Source organism: Geotrypetes seraphini, chromosome 8 (genome assembly GCF_902459505.1).
Source record: "Geotrypetes seraphini chromosome 8, aGeoSer1.1, whole genome shotgun sequence".
Classification (NCBI taxonomy): Eukaryota; Metazoa; Chordata; class Amphibia; order Gymnophiona; family Dermophiidae; genus Geotrypetes; species Geotrypetes seraphini.
In genome coordinates, this window is record NC_047091.1 from 192,181,822 (window position 1) to 192,202,808 (window position 20,987).

At 42.7% G+C, this 20,987-nt stretch overlaps 1 protein-coding gene across 9 annotated transcripts in view; it reads right to left on the reverse strand.

Moving 5' to 3' along the window:
- The window catches only part of LOC117365440, a 362,671-nt gene that overhangs the window by 317,701 nt on the left and 23,983 nt on the right, over positions 1 to 20,987 (reverse strand). For all 9 annotated transcript variants that reach the window (XM_033955907.1, XM_033955906.1, XM_033955904.1 and 6 more), the window contains exons 2-3: positions 12,229 to 12,306; positions 11,928 to 12,016 (exon numbers count right to left, since the gene is read on the reverse strand). In XM_033955907.1, coding sequence (XP_033811798.1) covers positions 11,928 to 12,016; positions 12,229 to 12,306 — 167 coding nt within the window. The remainder of the gene's footprint in view (positions 1 to 11,927; positions 12,017 to 12,228; positions 12,307 to 20,987) is intronic.

Below are 20,987 nucleotides of genomic sequence, written 5' to 3' on the forward strand. Positions count from 1 at the left end.
AGATAGTAAGGTGGTATTGTTTCTTCACGAATTCCCTTTAGGTTAATTTTACTTAGACTAAATTCGATATCATTAATTGTTGGGATTTTAAATTTTGAACATTTGGATGTCGGAATATGTAAAGAATTATCATTATCTGAAGGTTGAAAAGGGGGACTTGGCTGAAAAGTATTTCGAACGAGATCTAGTTTAGTGGAAAGATGATCCGCGATATCTTGAGGTGAAAGAGAACATTTTTGAGCAGTATTGTTTTTAGCTAAAGGGGAAACGGATTTCACTAAAGAGTATAAAGCCGATGGATTTTTTGCTTCAATGATTTTTTTATTATAGTAATTATTTTTGGCTTGATTGATTTTATATTTGTAAAAGGATGCGTGTTCTTTGTAATGTTGTAAGTTTCTAATGGATTTATCTTTTCTCCATTTTCTTTCCAATGATCTCTGCTGTTGTTTTAGAAGTGAAAGTTCTTCTGTATACCAAGGATGTAATATTTTACGGAATGTGGGAGTTTTAGAAATTAGAGGAGCTTTGGTATTAACGAGATCTTTTAGTGTAGAATCTGAAACCTCTGTGACACTGTCTCCGTTGGTGAGTACTAGGTCCAGTATCGCCTGATCCCTTGTGGGCTCTAATACCATCTGTTTGAGTTGTGCTCCCCTTATGGAGGTTAGTAGCCTTTTGCTGCCGCTGGATGCAGTCCTTCACCACCTCTATAGAACTCCCTCTCCATTCCCCCTTTCCCTATCAACCTTCACTTATTCTTCCAGCTACTATCTTCAGCCCCTTTCTCTCACATGCCCCCTTTTGTAGCCCCATTCTCTTTTTATAGCCCCTAACCCCCTTCTCATACCTGCTCTTCCAGCCCTCAGTTCCAGCCCCAGTCTCCTTATCACACCTGTCTTCCTTTTCAGCCCCCCAATCCAGACCTAGACCCCTTCTCTCACAACTCACCTTTTGCAGTCCCGAGCTCCATCCCTCTTCTCTGAACTGTCTTATTTAACAGCCTCCTTTCCCAAGAACCCCCCTTTAAAGCCTCCTTCCCCCACATGTCCCCTTTTTTCAGCCGTTTTTTAGCTCCCCCAACCCCTTTCTCCCATCTTTTCCCTTTCAGCCTCAGCCCCAGCCCCCTTTTCTCACATGTCCCTTTTGCAGCCCCCTTCTCTTATACATCCCCATTGTCAGCTCCCAGCTCCTTTCTCTAACATGTTCCCTTTTTACAATACCGACCCCAGCTCCAGCCCCCTTCTCCTACCTACCCTTTTTTTAAACCCCTACTAAGGTATTATTATTATAGATAAGGTTGGTTTGTTTTTTTTCTTTCTTTTTATAAATTCTTTATTCATTTTTAAAACACACACAAGATGGAAGTGTGATCGCGACGCTCCTCTTACCTGGGCAACGGTTTAATAAGTTAATGATCATTCTTATCGTCTTTTCGGCTTTGAAGTGCCAGATAGAGGTGTAGGATCATGGCGTGTACACGGCAATCTAAAACCGAAACTGGAGGGACAGCTAAGCGCCACAAGCAGGATCAGATTACACCGACTAAATTTCCGTTTCCGGGAGACGCAACGGAAGAATTGAGTAAAGCCGAAGTTATGGGTGAATTGAGGCAGATCAAACAGATGTTACAAGACAATGCTAATAATATGGCTGAAATGAAGGAAGAAATAGTAAATATTCATCGCCAAATGGAATTAGCAAATAAAATATCCACTGAATTAGAAACAAAAATGGAAGTTTTAGAACGTGCTGAGAGGAGATGTAAGAATGACAGTTTAGCGATTACAGAGTTAAAAAATCAGCTGAAGGATTATGAGAATCGCGACAGAAGAAAGAATGTTAAAGTTTTTGGTTTAGCAGAAAATTTGGAAGGAGGTAATGCGATTCAATTTTTAGAAAATCTGCTGCCTAAACTGTTACAGTTGAATTTCAAACACCCTATTGAAATAGAACGTGCACACCGGATTCCGGTAAAACGCACGGCTAATCAAGGGAGACCGAGACCTTTAATTTTTAAGTTATTATGTTATCAACAGACAATAGATATTTTAAATGCAGCAAAAAGTGACAAGAATTTCAACTATAAAGGATCCAAAATATGGTTTTTGCCTGATTTTGCTAAGAATACAGCAAATATAAGGAAACAATTCCTTGCAATGAAACCTCAATTAAAAGAAAAAGGATATAAATATGGCTTATACTATCTGGCAAAAATGAGAGTCTCTAGCGGTGATAAGTCTTTTTATTTTGATGACCCGGAGAAGTTAAAGAATTTTCTCTCAAAATCGGAGCCCATGTTTTTTTAGAGAACTAATTGATGAATAAACTTTATGATCTTGGATAGGTGATAATATAATAAACAAAGCATGGAGGTAACTAAGTTCCTGGAAGACTTCTCAAGAAGAAGAAATGGATAATCTAATATAATAAAATGCTAGGCCGCGCATGCGCACTAAAAAAAACGTGTTCCCTGATCCGTCGCGAAAACACGAGTGCGCATGCGCGCGTTTTACGTCATCACCTACTCTCCGCCACTGATCACTGTCATCACCTGCTCTCCACCTCGCGCCACCGATCACTGGTCCTCCTGCACCATGCCACACCAGGCATGTCCGCAGCCGGCCTCGAGCTCCTGGGGGCCGGCGGCGCAAGCCGCCCGGCGGTGCTGTGCTGAGGTCCCGCCTCCCACTTCCGCACTACATGGCGCCGCCAGACCTGGCCCTACACTGAGATCCGCGATCGGGTTGCCATGGAAACCCCGCCACAGCCTCGCAGCTAGGTAGGGGGACAACAATCGCGCTTATGTTCAAGCCGCCGCCATGACTCCCCTCTCGAACCGCACCAGGATCGAGAGAGGAGCTGCGGCGGGGGCTTGAGCATAAGCGCCATTATTGTCCCCCTACCTAGCCGCGAGGCTGCGGCGGCCTTCCTCACCCGGCTCACATTGAATCCAAGTAAACAACCGGGGCTGCCTAAAGAAACAAAGTTTCACGATGCTTGGCCCGCCAAACAATTCCTGCCGTTGCCGAAATTTGCCCCACCGTTCCTTCCCTTCCTCAATCAGGTACAGTTCAGCTCCGCCTATGTTAAAAGGAGCTCCTTTGAAATTGGAGCCCTGCCGCCACCGTAACACATTCCCTCTGCCGCGGTCCCATATGTCAGAGAAGGGGCGGGACAAGGCAGAGGGGAAAGTGCTACGGCAGTGGCAGGGCTCCGATTTCGACGCGGCTCCTTTTAACATTGGTGGATTCACTGCACCTGATGGAGGGAGGGAAGGAAAGGTGGTTGGGCGCTGTTGAGCCCCTCTTTAGCCTCAGACTCTCTCCTAACTGCTCCCTCCTGTCTCAGATCACTGGGGGGAGGTGCCTGTCTTCAGCTGCTGGGATGGAGGGAGGGAAGAAGAAAGAAGGGGCCCTGGCAAGCCAGTTATCAAAAGCCAACCATAGCCTGGGACCCCTACATGATATGAATAATGACCAGACAACAAAAGGTAAGAAAAATAATTTTATTTTCTGTTTTGTGATTACAATATGTCAGATTTGAAATGTGTCTTGAGGGAGGCTGACGCCGCGGCTTTGGACAGAGGGGTACCATTTTCGTGGGAGCCGGCCTTCGGAGAGGCTTGGGACGCGGGGACGGATGCGGGAGGGGCTGCCGCTGCGAAGGGCTTTGGTGGGGGAGCCAGCCAAACCGCAAGTGTGGGGATGTTGTAAGCGCAGATTGGTCAAGGAGCCGCCGCTGCTGAAGCTTTGAAATTGCTCTCCCACCGTCACTCCCTCCCACCCCGGCTCTGCCTCTGCCCCTGCCCAGCTTCAAAAGCAGGAGACATCTAGCACCCGTTAATCTAACGGGCTTAAACACTAGTAAAGGAAAATAAAAGGAAAGAGACGTGTAGAAACAAAAGAATATTGATTTATCTACAGATCTGATCCATATTGGTCTTGGATATTTAAAAAAAAAAAAAAGGATTTTATCATCTTAGTGAGAGTGGATATGAATATGGTACGTGACTGATTTGGGATATATCACAACTAATTTTACTTTTGAGTTTTCCAAAATTACATTATTGAAGAATTTAAAGTAAATCTCATGGTCTTTCAAGGTTTGGATTTATTGACAGTGAAGAAATATTTTATGACTCTTAAAACTTATCTTTGACAGTTAAATACTTGAAAGAAGAATTGGAAAATAAAAAGAAAATGACATCATACGTGTTTTGGGTTGACATATATGTTTATTCTATCAGTTACCAGAATTCTTTTAAGTGAAAATTGGTTTACATGTATATCGATCTCAAAACTCAATTAACTCAAAGAACTTAAAATAAATAAGAAGATTTTAATGGTGTTGCACAATAGAAAGATTGGATTGGTGGAGTGGAGCTTCGATTCTTCAAGATTTGACTTTGAATTTCTTTTATGTTATGGATGGTCAAAAATAATGTTGATATAGATTTGTTTGGGATAACTATATGATAAAATGTTATATTAGTGAAGAATATTAGATATAATAACTTATTTATTTTAATATTTAATTATTTATTTATGAATTATAGTAAAATATACAGGTATGAATTATGTCAGGTATTATGGGATTAATTTTAATGAGTATATATTATATCTGATTATATTAAAAGGATTTTTAAGTAAAAATAATATTTTGGATAAATAGATTTTGGAAATAATTAAATAATTAGATGAATGTATGGAAAGTATGGAATGTGTGGTGAGTGGATGTTGGTTATAATAATTTTTAGGAATGGATGGATACTTTATTTTATAAATATTGTAAAATATGACATTGTAATTGCTTATAATTAAGTTATATTAAGAATATTGGAATGAATTTTTCTATATAGAGAGAGATAATTGAAGTTTAATATATATATATAAGGATAATATGAATGAATTTGGGGTATAGATAGATACTATTTGTAATGGTAAGACTAATTAAGAGATAGGGTATTAATTTCTTGTTTTTTACATTCATATTGAATTGTTAATTCCATTCTTTTAGTGGCATATCAATTAATTATTGAATTTTGTTAAAAATTTGAGTTAGAGTTAATGTAATGAAATATTTATTTCTACCATTTATTTATTTTACTAGTGTTTAAGCCCGTTACATTAACAGGTGCTAGAATATATACCTGTCTGTCTTTCTTTCTTTATGTCTCTCTCCATGCTCCTGTCTCTTTCTTCCTTTCTTTCTATCTCTCTCCCTCCTGCTATTTTTCTCTCTCTCTCCCTGGTACCCTTTGTCTGTCTTTCTTTCTGTCTGTCTCCCCCCACCCCACTTTCCTTTGCAGAAGCAGCAGTGATATTCAGTGTTCCCGCTAAGCTGCGTTGGCCTGCGCTCGCGCACAAAATATTACATCGCAGCGCAAAGTTTCTCTTCACAGCGCACACACGCGTCGGTAAGGTAAGGGGACGCATTGGGGGGATTGCACTTCCCCACAATTGCCATGCTTCGGTTCCTCTTCTTCCTTCCTTCCTCCCCCCCCCGCGGGACCCTGCGGCACCATCAACTCTTACTCCCTCTAATGTCGGCCCTGCAGCTCCAGACTTCCTCGCACCTTCTCCCCTCCCCCTTTGGATCGCTATTATTTTAAATGTTATAGCCGCGGAGCTGTATCCATCAGTGGAGATGTCTAACCTCGGCCTGCCCCGGAACTCTTACTGCAGCAGACGCCCGTCTAGGCAGGAACAGAAAGTCACTGTTGCAGTAAGAGTTCCGGGGCAGGCCGAGGTTAGACATCTCCACTGATGGATACAGCTCCGCGGCTATAACATTTAAAATAATAGCGATCCAAAGGGGGAGGGGAGAAGGTGCGAGGAAGTCTGGAGCTGCAGGGCCGACATTAGAGGGAGTAAGAGTTGATGGTGCCGCAGGGTCCCGCGGGGGGGGGGAGGAAGGAAGGAAGAAGAGGAACCGAAGCATGGCAATTGTGGGGAAGTGCAATCCCCCCAATGCGTCCCTGTGAAGTAGTAGCAGCATTCCCCCCACCCCCATTCCCTTCTCTCCCCCCCACTTTCCTTTGCAGAAGCAGCAGTGATATTTCCCTTCCCCTCCAGATCCCTGTGAAATAGTAGCAGCATTTCCCCCCCACCCCCATTTCTCCCCCCCACTTTCCTTTGCAGAAGCAGCAGCGGTATTTCCCTTCCCCTCCAGGTCCCTGTGAAGTAGTAGCAGCATTCCCCCCCACCCCCCATTCCCTTCCCCCCCCACTTTCCTTTGCAGAAGCAGCAGTGATATTTCCCTTCCCCTCCAGATCCCTGTGAAGTAGTAGCAGCATTTTCCCCTACCTACCCCCCATTCCCTTCTCTCCCCACCCCACTTTCCTTTGCAGAAGCAGCAGCGGTATTTCCCTTCCCCTCCAGGTCCCTTCTGAAGCAGTAGCAGCATTTCCCCCACCCCCCATTCCCTTCTCTTACCGTGAGCTGCCCTGCTCCGTTTGGCCCCTCCTCCTTCCCTTCCTGCAGGCTTGCCTGGCGCGACTGAAATTTTTTTTTCGGCGGCTTTTCCCGTGGTGGCCGATCCTCCTGTAAAGAGCAACCTGCGATGGTGTCCGGCTTTAGTGAACCTCACAGGCTGCTCTCCAACTCGGTAGCACGTTCCCTCTGACGTGCTACCGAGGTTGGAGAGCGGCCTGCGAGGTTCGCAAAAGCCGGACACCATCGCAGGCTGCTCTTTACAGGAGGATCAGCAGCAGCAGCGGTGGCGGCGAGTTAGGGTGAGAGGTGTGTTCCCTGTTGAGGACGCGGGCAGGGAGAGAGCTTGCCTGGCTTCCATGGTGAGTGAGGGCGGGAGGAGGGGAGTGGCTGGGGACCCGCGCATGCGCACTCCTGCAAAGCCACGGACCTATATCTCACGGAACAGGGATTACAGATGACGCAAGTCTGAGTGCGCATGCGCAGCTAGCGTTTTATTATTTTAGATTTTATTGATTGAAGAGTAAAGTGATCAAATATTTAATGAACAAATAGATATAAGTAAGAATATAGTTTGCCTGGGATGGGAGGGGGCTTTGGGATTATAATTCCAATGTGTGTTCTTAGGCAGTCAATATATAGGGGGTTGGGGAGGGAGAAGGGTAAAATTTTTGTTTCAAAGGAGAGTAGCTAGGGAAAAGATTATTTTATTTTTTGTTTTACAAAGGGGGAGGGGGGAGAGGGATTACTGAGTGTGCTAAAAAGGGAATTTTTTCAGGTTTTAGAATCAGTAATAAGGATGATGATGTCTATGTGTATGTTTCTTTTTTTTTTGTAAATCTTTATTCATTTTTGAATCTTACAACAAGTGCATTAAACATAATAAAAACAATTTTCATATATCACTTGTATTTACAATCAAATATTCTTATATGAAAAAATAAATACCCCCTTTTTTATCAATATTCTTATTCCATATGATATACAATCCCCTCCCCAACCCTATCCCAACCCCACATATATACTACCCATGTGCTATGTGTATTTGTTTGATTACTCATTATATTTTTATTCATCATGATGTCTTTTAAGGTTTTCTCTATTAATGTTAATGGCCTAAATCATCAAATCAAAAGGAAAAAAATATTGTCCTTTTTAAAAAAACAGAACACGGACGTATATTATATACAGGAGACTCATTTAAATTTGATGGAATCACAGAAATTGGAAGGAGGGTGGGTGAAGAAATGTTTTTTTGCTCCAGCTACTGGTAAAAAAGCAGGGGCAGCAATTCTCATTAATAAAAAATGTAATGCCAATTTTAATTTAGTTAACTCGGATCCGCAGGGCAGATGGTTACATGTAGATATGAGTATGGGAAATAATACCTTGATATTGTTTAATGTGTATGCCCCTAATTCGAATCAACAGGATTTCTTTAAAACTTTACAAAAATTGTTACTCCCACTGGCTGCTTCTAATTTAATAGTGCTATGATGGATCCTTTAATTGATAAAAAACCAAGTAAAAATATAAAATCATTAGGGTTAGACAATTTGGTTTAGTCATGTGATTTAAAAGATATCTGGCGTATTCTTCATTTTAATGATCAGGAATTTTCATTTTGTTCACAGGTGCATAAATCTTTTTCAAGAATTGATTATTTTTTTGTTCCAACTCACAAAGTTCAACATGTGATTAAAGCCTCTACTGATCCAATTATTATTTCTGATCATGCAGTAATATGGATTGAATTACAACTAGATCAGATAGAGTATAGCAGACCTCTATGGAGATTCGATAATGCATTGCTTATGGATGACAAATTCCTGAGGGATTTTAATGTACAAATTAGTGAATTTTTTCAATTCAATTTGACAGAGGATATATCTATGGAAAATTTATGGGATGCCTTCAAGGCTACTATGAGAGGTGTTATTATCTCATATTCTGCTTAAAACATCTTAAAACTAAATTTTTGGATTTGGAAAAAGAAATTAAATTATTAGAATCTAAATTGATAAATAAATGGGAACATGATACATTGCAAGTTCTTTTAAAAGTGAATGGTAAATATAATGAATTAGCTTCAAAAATGATAAGGAAAGATTTGTTTGCCAAACAGACAATATATTATGGAAATTCGTAGTGTTCCCTCTAAGCTGAGCAGGTGTCCTCCAGCTGCATTGCTACCACTAGGGGGTGGAATATTTTCAGTCGCTAAGGACAGGTATGTTCCCTGGAGTCCTGCAGAACTTGCCTGTCCCTCACAATTGAAAAATGTGACAGTAAAACAGCACCCTCTATTGGTGAGACTGTGGGTGGAGGACTCCTGCTCAGCTTAGAGGGAACAGTGCGACGGTAAGGCGGGGAGTTTATTGGCAAATTACCTTAAAGCAAAGAAAAGAAGAAATAATATTAATGCAATAAAGGATGATAAAGGTATTATAAATAATCAAATTGGACAAATATTAAAGCAATTTCTAAAGTTTTATAAAGACCTATATTCTTCTGAGCCTTATGTAGAAAGGGAAAAGGATGGATTGGAATTTTTGAATTTAATCACTGGACCGAAGGTTCCTGAGCATATAAAACGGAGTTTAGAAGAGCCTATATCTCTAAAAGAATTAGAAACAGCGTTGAAGTCTCTTAGAGTTGGATCCGCTCCAGGTGGGGATGGTTTTACGGTAGAATTTTATAGATCATTTCAAAATGTCCTAACTCCCCATTTGTTAAATTTATATCAGTCACAACTAATTAATGGTTGTATTAAGGGTACTATGGCTGAATCATTAATAATAGTTTTGCCTAAGCCAAATAGAGATCCCACTTTGGTTTCAAATTACAGGCCTATTTCACTAATCAATGTGGATGGTAAACTTTTGGCCAAGATTTTGGCTTTGCGATTATCAAAGGCTCTCCCTTTTATTATTGATATGCACCAAACTGGTTTTGTAGCTAAGAGACATTCCTCTAATAACTCTAGATTAGTGTTACATATGTTAAATTTATCTAAAAATTTGGATGATCCGGCTTTTGCTGTTTCATTGGATGCAGAGAAAGCTTTCGATAGGGTTGAATGGAGTTTTATGTATCAAGCACTAGATTGGTTTGGTATAGGTTCTGGATTCATACAAATGATTAAAACTTTCTATAGCTTCCCGGTGGCAAGATTAAATGTTAATAATAAGTTATCTGAGTGTTTTCAGTTGCAGAGGGGAGTTAGACAAGGATGTCCTTTATCACCTTTGCTATTTGATATAGTATTAGAACCCTTATTGTTAGCTATTCAACAAGCAAAAGGAATACTTGGTATTCCTTATTCTGATAGGGAATACAAGATTTCAGCATATGCAGATGATATTCTGCTTTATTTGAGGAATCCGGGGACCACCATTCCATGATTGTTGGAATTAATTGATACATTTGGTAAATTTTCAGGTTATAAAATTAATTGGAGTAAGTCAGAACTTTTTTTACCTTTACATGTCTATTGTTCGAAAGGATTATTTGATTCTTTTCCATTCATATGGAAAGAAGATGGATTAAAATATTTAGGTATTCAAATTAAAAATACTATTGAAGATAGAGTGAAAGAGAATGAAAAAATTTTATTGAAAAGAGTTACGGAGTTATGTGAGCAATGGAATCCTTTACATCTTTCTTGGTGGGGGAGAGTTCAAACTATTAAAATGATGATTTTGCCTGTGGTTTGTTATCAAATGAGTATGATACCAATTTTTTTTCAAGGGTCCTTTTAATAAAAAGCTTAATGGTATACTTACGAAATTTCTTTGGCTTGGTAAAATGCCCAGAATTGCTTTAGTATCCTTACAAAGGCCAATTGAGGAGGGTGGGGTAAATTTTCCAAATTTTTATAGGTATCATCAAGCCTATATTTTACGTCAAGGTATGTATTGGATCCTCCCAGAACTCATAGATAATGCCCCGGATTGGTTGTATTTTTTCTTTTTAATCCTTTATTAATTTTATTATATGCACACTCGGGGGGGGGGGAGGGAGGATTTGGGGAGGGAAAATTTTTATAATTATGTTCAGAATAATAGTACATTATATTATATATAGAATATTTGGTGAAGGTTGGGTGGGTAGGGGTGTTTCATTAAAGATCTATTAGATTTTCTGCGTTAGTTTGTATAGTGCTATATTGGATTTAATGTATGATACATTTTTGTGCACTTGTTGTTTGATTGAAAAATGAATAAAGAATTAAAAAAAAAAACAACCCACATACAATAAGTGAAATACAGAATAAATTAATCATTTTACAATATAGACATCACTTAAATTTTTCAATATTCATACATATTAATATCCTCCCCTCCCCCCATCAAAACTTTTCCAACAAATTTTTCCAACCTTGTTTACCTCCCACCCCATTCCCCCTCCCTGGATGTGCATATTATCTAATAACAAACCATAACTATAGAGATTCTACAAAGGACTTTTTTCTTTCAATCTTACAGTTCTTTTCTTAAACTCTCCAGTGAATAACTCATCTCAGTTTCTTCAGCAGTACTGCTCCCAGAGATCATCTTTTCCACTTCACCCGAGCCCGCTGTCCCGGTGCAGCAGTAACCAGCATGGTGAGAAAGAAAAAAGCCCGCACCCTCTGCCCGGGTTTGTGCAGAGCCTGCACCTGGGTGCCCACACCACCCTCCACTTTCTCTTCCCCCATCACCCGGATCTCCGCGCCCTCTCCTCCCCCTCCCATTGCCGGGGTGCCTGCAGCACCCCCTTCTGTCCAGCTCTCCCCAACGCTCGCCCCTCTCCCTGTCCTCCTGCTCCAGGGTGCTCGAGTCCCCCCCCGGCACCCCTCTCCCTTCCTCGGGTTTTTCATTCTTTCTCAGCGCCAGCTCAGTCCGTGCAGGGGATCACTCACACCCCTCTCCCGCAGGCTTCTTCAGGGTCCTAAACCTTGTGTACCTGGTGCTCCCTTTTGTTTCCCCCTTCTCTCTCTATCTCTCTGATCAGTGGTTCTATTGTACTGCGCTTGTAGAGGCACGGTGTTACAATCCTTGGGGGTGCCCAAGCACCAACAGAGCTAGTGCCTATGCCTACGAGGTATAAATGCGCAGCATGCAGCTTTCTTGCAATGGAAAGGAGGATCTGGAATTAGGGGTCAGAGAATGCAAGTGATAGCAGATAGATTCAGGAGGAGGATTTATTTCTTTGTGGAAATGGTGGAACAGCCTCTTGTGGGGGCGATAGAGAGAACAGTGTCTAAATTCAAGAAAGCACAGGACAAGCACAGAGGGGTGTCTGAGGGCAAGAAAGGGACTGCAGAGCTCTATGGTCTTTTTTGGCTGTCACGTTCTATGCTTTTCTCTTTCTCTGAAATTGCCTGTGGAGCAGGTCCCAAGGACAGGTCCCAAGCCCTGGCCTTGAGCATAAGAATGGGGGATCCCTCACCCTCACCAACTGTCTTCATATCTACATCTGGAGTAAGATGTAAAGCCCTTGTCTGTGTACCTGTAGCTGGTTCAGTTGAGCATCGATGGCATCTAACAAGTAATCACAGTGGTCTCTTGGTTGGGATTGCAGGTCCCCTATCTTCAGACCTAGGTATAATGCCAAAGAAACAGAAATGTAATTCCATCCATGCAAAAATTATCTTATCTCTAGCAGTGAAAAGCTGTTGATAAAAATTGCACATGACGTTCCCAAGAAAACAAAGCACAGCTCCCACCTCCAACCCCCATCCTGGAGGAGGGGCAGAGGATAAGAAAAGGAGAGACCACAAAGAAGGAGATGTCTGAAGTCAGTTGCTCACTCAGATTCACATAGTCATCCTCAGCATCTTTGACTGTGCTTCCCTCTCCAGGATCCACATCCGTCATGGTGCCAGACCCTAAACATGAAAGCAAGGCAAGCAGTAGTTAGAGCATGCTCAGTCCACATCCATTAACTCACTGGGGACATACAAAAGTCCTTGGGAAGAGGGGCCAATTTTCCGACAACCAGTGTACACTTCTCCCTCTGTATTCGCGAAGGTTAGGGGCAGAACAGCTCCACGAATATGGAAAAACCACAAATAACTTTTTATATGTTATTTGCAGTTTTTTTGTAACAACCACCGTTAATATAATGAAATCGCAAATAACAAGAGGCACACTGATTCTCCTTCAAATTAAGTGACTTCCTTTTTAGCCTTGTAGTGCTGGAAAAGTGCCGCCTTGTAGAAATAATTATGAACTCTGGCAATCACCCACCCGAGGACTGTGGCGACTTTTCTCCCGCCGGCTCAGTCAATGTGTGCACACCAACTTAAGAAGGCCCATACCCTCCAGCAAAGGTAACTCCGTCTGCAACCAGCGCTCCAATTCAGAGATTAGGCGGGAGTCGGCAACTGATTCCAGGACGCCCACAAACCTGATTTTTGAGATCCTCTAACTTTGCGGCTTGAATGTAATTGTGTACGAAGTTCCTCGAGATCTGATGAGGTTGATGTAGTCATCTCCTCCACCGTTGCCACCCTAGTCTCCAGCTCCGTAGTGCCCTGAGACAACTCAGCCAGAAGCGATTTTCTCTGTGAAAGCTGGTAAGTGCCAAAATTTTTATCGATACTGTACAGTACTTTACTCACGGATGATGTAATTTGGGGGAGAAGCCAGCACGCCAAAAAATCGTGAATAGTTGAAACCGCGAATACGGAGGGAGAAATGTACTCTGATAATTGAAAATCAACTTTTTCCCTGGCCAGCTATGCACTGAAACAAAGTCCAAACCATCCTCTCTCCAAAAATAATTTAATCCACACCCTCTTTTTTTAAAAAAAAACAAAAAACAAACAACTTTTAAATAGAGGAAGGAGGCGAGAGAATATTCAATTAGCAACTGTAACCCAAGGGCAGCTGAAGGCTCTCTCATGCTCACTCTCTGGGCCTCGGTGCCAGTGCCGAGATCACATCTAAGATGAGGAAGAAATGTGGACACCTTAGATCAGAAAAGGTCCACTTTAAAGGAAATAAATAGAAAGAGAAGAAAAGAAAGGAAATTAAGGTCATCCCCTTTTTTGACAAGCTTTCACAGGCAAAGCCCTTTTCTTCGGTTTAGAAAGCTTGTCAAAAACAAACTGAGTCCACTAAAAAGTTTCATCTTGTTTTCTTTTTTTTCCCAAATCTTTATTCATTTTTTCATCTTGCATCAAGTACACCATATTATACCAATTGAATCATATACATTACTTGAAATTTTCATATATCATCATAAAATACATAAAAATATCTCCCTCCCCATCCACCCTTTTCACAATATTATAATCAAAAATAACATACATGTATTGTATTAAAAAATATTGATAAAACCTATAATATAACTATAAAACCACCCCATTCCCATAATTATAATTGTACTTTCAGTGTAAAAAGGCGTCTAATCATTACAATAAGTTATCAATGGCCCCCAAATCTTTTTTAAAGTATTATAATTCCCTTTTTGTATGGCAATTACTCTTTCCATTTTGTATATATGGCACAATGAATTCCACCAGAAGGTGTAGTTTAGTCTAGTGTAATTTTTCCAATTTCTAGTGATATGTTGAATGGCGACTCCAGTCATTATTAATAAAAGTTTATTATTGTTTGATGAAATTTGACTTTTTATTCTCACTGATGTTCCAAATAGAATTGTATCATATGATAGAGCTACATGGTTTTCTAATAAACAGTTAATTTGAGACCAAATTGATTTCCAAAAGGCCATGATACAGGGACAAAAGTATATTAAATGATCTAGAGCACAGTTCTTCAACCGCCGGTCCGCGGACTGGTGCCGGTCCGCAAAAAAATGTTGCCAGTCTGCGAAGGATTCGGGTCCCCGCCGCAGCAAAAAGTGCAACTTCCTGTTGCTGTCGCTATGCCGGCACTCCTGCCTTCCACCTCCTACTCCTGCCGCGTATGTCTCCGCACCCCCAGACAAGCAGGGGCAGCTCTGTGTGCTTTTAACTTTGGCACACAGCTGCCCCTAAGCAGTATTTTAGCCGTGGTTTCATGAGGCAGCCTTAGGGCCTTTGGTAGGCCAGCCCACATGGCATCATCGAAGCGGGCCAGCCTACCAAAGGCCCCGAGGCTGTCTCATGAAACCGCAGCTGTGTGCCGAAGTTAAAAGCACACAGAGCTGCCGCTAGCCTACATAGAGGAAACATTTGCTGGAGAGGGAAGGAGGGAAGGGAGTAGGGGTGCTCCTGGACAAAGGAGGGGAAAGGGCTACTGCTGACAGGGGAGAAGGGAAAGGGAAGGGACGAGAATTACTGTTGGATAAGGGGAGGAGGAAAGGGAGAAGGGGTACTCCTGGACAAGGGAGGGGAAAGGGCTACTGCTGACAGGGGAGAAGGGAAAGGGAAGGGACGAGAATTACTGTTGGATAGGGGGAGGAGGAAAGGGAGAAGGGGTACTCCTGGACAAGGGAGGGAAAGGGGCTACTGCTGACAGGGGAGAACGGAAAGGGAAAGGACGAGAGTTACTGTTGGATAAAAGGAGGAGGAAAGGGAGAAGGGGTACTCCTGGACAAGGGAGGGGAAGGGGCTACTGCTGACAGGGGAGGAGGAACATTGGAAGGAAACAGCTGGCAGGGAGATTAGAGGAGGGGAAGGAGTCAGGATGGAATGGAGAGATCAGATGAGGGAAAGGGGAGAGACAGAGGAATGACAAAGTAGAAAGAGATTGATGCTGGGAAAGGGGTCAGATGAAAAATAAGGAAAAGGGACAAAGATGCTAGATCTGGTGTAGGAGAGAGGGGCATAGAAAGAACGCAGATCTCATATGGAAGGGGGAGGGGTATAGGGCAGACAGTGGATGGAAGAGGCAGATGCTGGATTGAAGAGACAGAGGGCAGACGCTGGATGGAAGAGAGTGAAAAGAAGATGAAAGCAGAAACCAGAGACGACAAAAAGTAGAAAAAAATAATTTTATTTCTATCTTGTGATTAGAATATATAAGATTTAAAATATGTATCCTGCTAGAGCTGATGTTAGACATAACTGGGGGTGCAAAGCCCAGGCAGTGCGTCTTTAGCTTCCAGCTGGCTTAGGGCTCTCTCTGACCAGGAGGCAGTTGCCCTAGTTCCACTCCCCTAACACCATTCCTGCCATGTGTGACTGTGGTATTCTGTTAGCATGATATTTGTGTAGCATTCTGTAATAATTTGGCTTATTCAGTTTTCTTGATAGTAGAGGGGATATATGTGAAGGGGAAGGGAGACGGGGTTTTTGTTGATCCTTGCCCTGTATTATTTATATTTATAAAATGACAATTGTACAGAATATTGTTTCTTTTTATACTTTAATAAAATATGTTCAATATAAAATCATAACTATTTGAGGCTTGTGCGGATGGGATCAGATGGTTAACGGGACCGAGTTCGCGGGGATGGGGCAGCAATGGGGTTTTAAAAAATTTCAGTCTTATTAGTTTGCCGGTCCACGAAATAATTCTTTTATTTCCGCCGGTCCATAGGTGTAAAAAGGTTGAAGAACACTGATCTAGAGACCCTGCTTCCAGATTACAATGCCAGCATCTATTAGACTTAGAGCTATCCAACTTTTGTAATCTAACTGGGGTCCAAAATGCTCTATGTAACAAAAAGAACCAAGTTTGTCTCATAGATGCAGACACTGTACATCTCATTCTCCAAGACCAAATTCGTGGCCATTGAGATACAGAAATTTGATGCTTAATCTCAATGCTCCAAATGTCTCTAAGACCAGTCTTTGTTTTTTTATTTATAAATCCAGATATCAATTTATACCACTCTGCAGCCTGGTGACCCAAGAAATCCGTCTGAAAGCATAAGAATTCCAGACTATACTGATTGTTAAGATTTTTCCATTCAGGGAACCCCTCCTGAATAGCCTGCTTCAGTTGCAACCATTTAAAACTATGTGATTTGTTAAGACCATATTTATGTTGCAACTGTGAAAAATCAAGCAGTTTACCATTTAAAATAACATCACCTAGAGGCCGTATACCTGCAATAATCCAATGCTTTCATACAATTTTAAAACCGCCAACTTGAATCTTGGAGTTTAGCCATAAAGATTGATAAGTTGATTTGTGTATTGGGTTTGGAGTTAAATTGCTGACAAAATGTAATGTTTTCCATGTATCCATCAATATTCTGTTCTCTTTATATTTTCTAGGCATTGTAACACTAAGAAAATGAGACAAATTTATAGGAAACCTTGTTTTCTTTTCTTTCTCTTTATTACCTTAGGTCAGAGAAGAAGAGATTCTCCCTCCATTTTTATATTTGTTATAAGACTGATCAATGCTCCCTCTAAGGACTGGTGGCTTGGTGGGGGCGCCTTTTTTTCCTGTCAGCGACAGGAAAAAAACAACCAACCATTTCTAGATTTATAAGCATTTTTGTGAGTGATTGCTCATGTGCTCCACTTGGGAACAGAGGACAGCAATATCTGCATTCTGTGTTCAGAATAAGTCTCTGCTCGTAAGCTGACCCAGTATACAAGGAAGTAATGGAGGCAGGACCTGCTTGTCACAGAGCTCCCAAATGACCCAGTTCTAGGATGGAGACTTTTTAGCCAGTCCCAATGCCATGTGGCACCTACTAAAACCAGTGCAACAGGACAAGAGTTGCCAGAAATCCCTCCTGGAACTGTCCATCATTATATTTTAAAAGAATTATTTCATGCCCTGCTTAGGCTGGATGTGGGAGGTTCCAAGGGAAAGGTGAGATAAAAGGGTTCAGTGGCAGCAAAGGGAGAGCACTGGTTCCCCAGGCTGGGCTTAACCCGAGGCTCAGCTTATTTACAAAATAAACTGTCCTGATAGCAATTAGTTAACTATTGTAAACCAAGTCGAGCTTTCTTAGAATGATGACTGGGTATATAAAGCCAAGCCAAGCCTTAGATTAGATTAGAATTAGCTAGATCTCTGCATTCTTCCCAAGAGCCTTTATCCAAACTTCTCACTGAAATGGTATTTAATCAGAAGCGTTACCTGCCTTGGCTAGAGCTGACCCAAGACTGGAGATAACTCTCGGATTTGTGGTATCTAAATTTTTTAAAAATAAAAATAAGTAAATAAAGGAAAAGTGTTGTTTAAGCCAATAAGAACATAAGAGTTGCCACATTGGGACAGACCGAAGGTCCATCAAGCCCAGTATCCTATTTCCAACAGTGGCCAACCCAGGTCCCAAGTACCAGGCAGAAACCCAAAGAGTAGCAACATTCCAGAGCTGAGATTGTGGCGTCAAAATGCCTCATTCGAACAATGCCTAAGAGCTAGTCTCATCAATGATATCACAATGGCTTCATTGTCATATGCTTGGATCACATAAGAACATAAGAGCCCATAAGAGTCATTTGGGACAGACCGAAGGTCCATCAAGCTCAGTATCCTGCTTTCAACAGTGGCTAACCCAGGTTCCAAGTACCAGGCAGAAACCCAAAGAGTAGCAACATTCCAGAGCTGAGATTGTGGCGTCAAAATGCCTCATTCGAACAATGCCTAAGAGCTAGTCTCATCAATGATATCACAATGGCTTCATTGTCATATGCTTGGATCACATAAGAACATAAGAGCCCATAAGAGTCATTTGGGACAGACCGAAGGTCCATCAAGCTCAGTATCCTGTTTTCAACAGTGGCTAACCCAGGTCCCAAGTACCAGGCAGAAACCCAAAGAGTAGCAACATTCCAGAGCTGAGATTGTGTCATCAAAATGCCTCATTCAAACAATGCCTAAGAACTAGTCTCATCAATGATATCACAATGGCTTCATTGTCATATGCTTGGATCACATAAGAACATAAGAGCCCATAAGAGTCATTTGGGACAGACCGAAGGTCCATCAAGCTCAGTATCCTGTTTTCAACAGTGGCCAACCCAGGTTCCAAGTACCAGGCAGAAACCCAAAGAGTAGCAACATTCCAGAGCTGAGATTGTGGCGTCAAAATGCCTCATTCGAACAATGCCTAAGAGCTAGTCTCATCAATGATATCACAATGGCTTCATTGTCATATGCTTGGATCACATAAGAACATAAGAGCCCATAAGAGTCATTTGGGACAGACCGAAGGTCCATCAAGCTCAGTATCCTGCTTTCAACAGTGGCTAACCCAGGTTCCAAGTACCAGGCAGAAACCCAAAGAGTAGCAACATTCCAGAGCTGAGATTGTGGCGTCAAAATGCCTCATTCAAACAATGCCTAAGAACTAGTCTCATCAATGATATCACAATGGCTTCATTGTCATATGCTTGGATCACATAAGAGCCCATAAGAGTCATTTGGGACAGACCGAAGGTCCATCAAGCTCAGTATCCTGTTTTCAACAGTGGCTAACCCAGGTCCCAAGTACCAGACAGAAACCCAAAGAGTAGCAACATTCCAGAGCTGAGATTGTGATTTCATAATGCCTCATTCCATCAGTGCCTAAGAGCCAACCTCAGCAGTGATGTCACAATGGCTTGACTGTCCTATAATTGGCTCACATAAGAACATAAGAATTGCTATACTGGGACAGACAGAAGGTCCTTCAAGTCCAGTATCCTGTTTCCAACAATGGCCAACTCAGATCCCAAGTAGTAAAACAGATTTTATACTGCTTATCCACAGCATCAGGCAAGAGGAGTAGCAGAAGCAAGGAGGAAAGCAGGAGCAAGGGAGAAAAGCACTTTTAAAAGCAGAAACGAGCAGAGGAGAGAGACAGAGAAGAGCAGGAGGCTAGGGGCAGGGCGAGAGTTAGCTCCGCCCACCCCCCACCGCGTCAGAAGAGTCAGCAACCGAACTCCCCCCTAAAAGGGGGCGGAGCCAACGGCGAACGCGGTGCACAGCATCAGGCAAGAGGAGTAGCAGAAGCAAGGAGGAAAGCGGGAGCAAGGGAGAAAAGCATTTTTAAAAGCAGAAACGAGCAGAGGAGGGAGACAGAGAAGAGCAGGAAGCTAGGGGCAGGGCGAGAGTTAGCTCCGCCCATCCCCACCACGTCAGAAGAGTCAGCAACCGAACTCCCCCCTAAAAGGGGGCGGAGCCAATGGCACTCGGCGAAGGCGAGCGGCAAAGGCGCTCGCCTTAGCGAGAGCGCCTTTGCGAAGGGCCTCAAGAAGGGCCAAGTCACTACACCCAAGAGCACAGGGAAGGACTGAAAGGTAAGGAAGCGGCAAGCACAGAAGGTAAGGAAAAAGCAGGCACAGAAGGGACGAACACACACAAGCAGCAGTAAGGTAAGGAAGAGAAAAGACAGCACACACAAGAAGGCAGCAAGGCAAGAAGCAGATACAGAAGGAACAACCACACACAAGCAAGTTAGGCAAGGTTGTGCAAAGGCAGCAGGCACAGAAGGAACAAACACACAAGCAAAAGTAAGGAAAGGTAGAGCGTATGCAGCCCACACAAAAGAAGAAGGCAGCAAGGCAAGAAGCAGGTGCAGAAGGAAGCAGGCACAGAAGGAGCACGTAAACTTAACTGTTTTCTTAAAGCAGTAACCCCGATGGAAGCAGAAGGTAACCAGAAGATGAGCTTTCCAGTGTTCTGCACAGACTGTCATATGTATGACTACCTCCCCTCGGGGAGACGGTCATACGTATGCAGTCGGTGTCAGGAGCTGAAAAGCTTGAAGAAAGAAGTCAAGCGACTTGAGGACAAGATACAGGAGCTAGAAGGACTTTGCACCATTGAGGACCCTACCAGGGCATTTGAAGACTTCAGGAGTGAGAGACACATTGAGGAGGAAGTCAGGGAACTCGAGGAATTAATTGAGGAAGCATACAGGAGGAAGGTGGAAGAGAACGAACTCCAGATGAGAGATGAAGTTACACCAACACCAACATGGAAGGGGGAGCAAGAAGCAGGTGACCTCAAAGAAGACACCCACAGAGGAATACCGCACGAGGGGGAAGAATTGGCTAGTCGATGCCGAGAAGAAGAGAGAACGAAGCAAACCGAGGACATTGACCTGAGACCGAAACGAAAATTGAAGAAGGGAAAGTCAGCGATCCTGGTGGGAGACTCGATACCAAGGCATGTGGACAGCCACATAGCAGGAGGAAGAGAGGATCGACTGGTGACCTGCCTCCCAGGAGCGAGAACCGAGGACATCATGGACAAAATTGGGAAGATCCTGGAAGGAGCGGAGACGGAAGAGACCGCAGTAATGATCCACATAGGGATGAATGATGTCAGCAGGAGAGACTACAGAAAAGGCACGCTGATAGAACAGTTCAAGATTCTGGGAAGGAAGCTGAAGATGAGGACCCAGAAGATAGCATTCTCAGAGATCCTGCCGGTACCGAAGGCAGATGTGAAAAGACAGGAGGAACTACAATCAATAAATGTGTGGATGAGGAGATGGTGTGAGGAAGAAGGGTTCCACTTCGTGAGGAACTGGATAACGTTCTGGGGCAAGAGCAAGCTCTACAGGAGAGATGGACTGCACCTGAGTGCGGCGGGAACAAGACTTCTAGCAAACAATGTCAAGAGAGGAATAGAACAGGCTTTAAACTAAGAAGAAGGGGAAAGCCGACAGTCGACCAAGCGTCGACGATTCAGAAGAAGGAATCCCGACCTGCGATCCAAG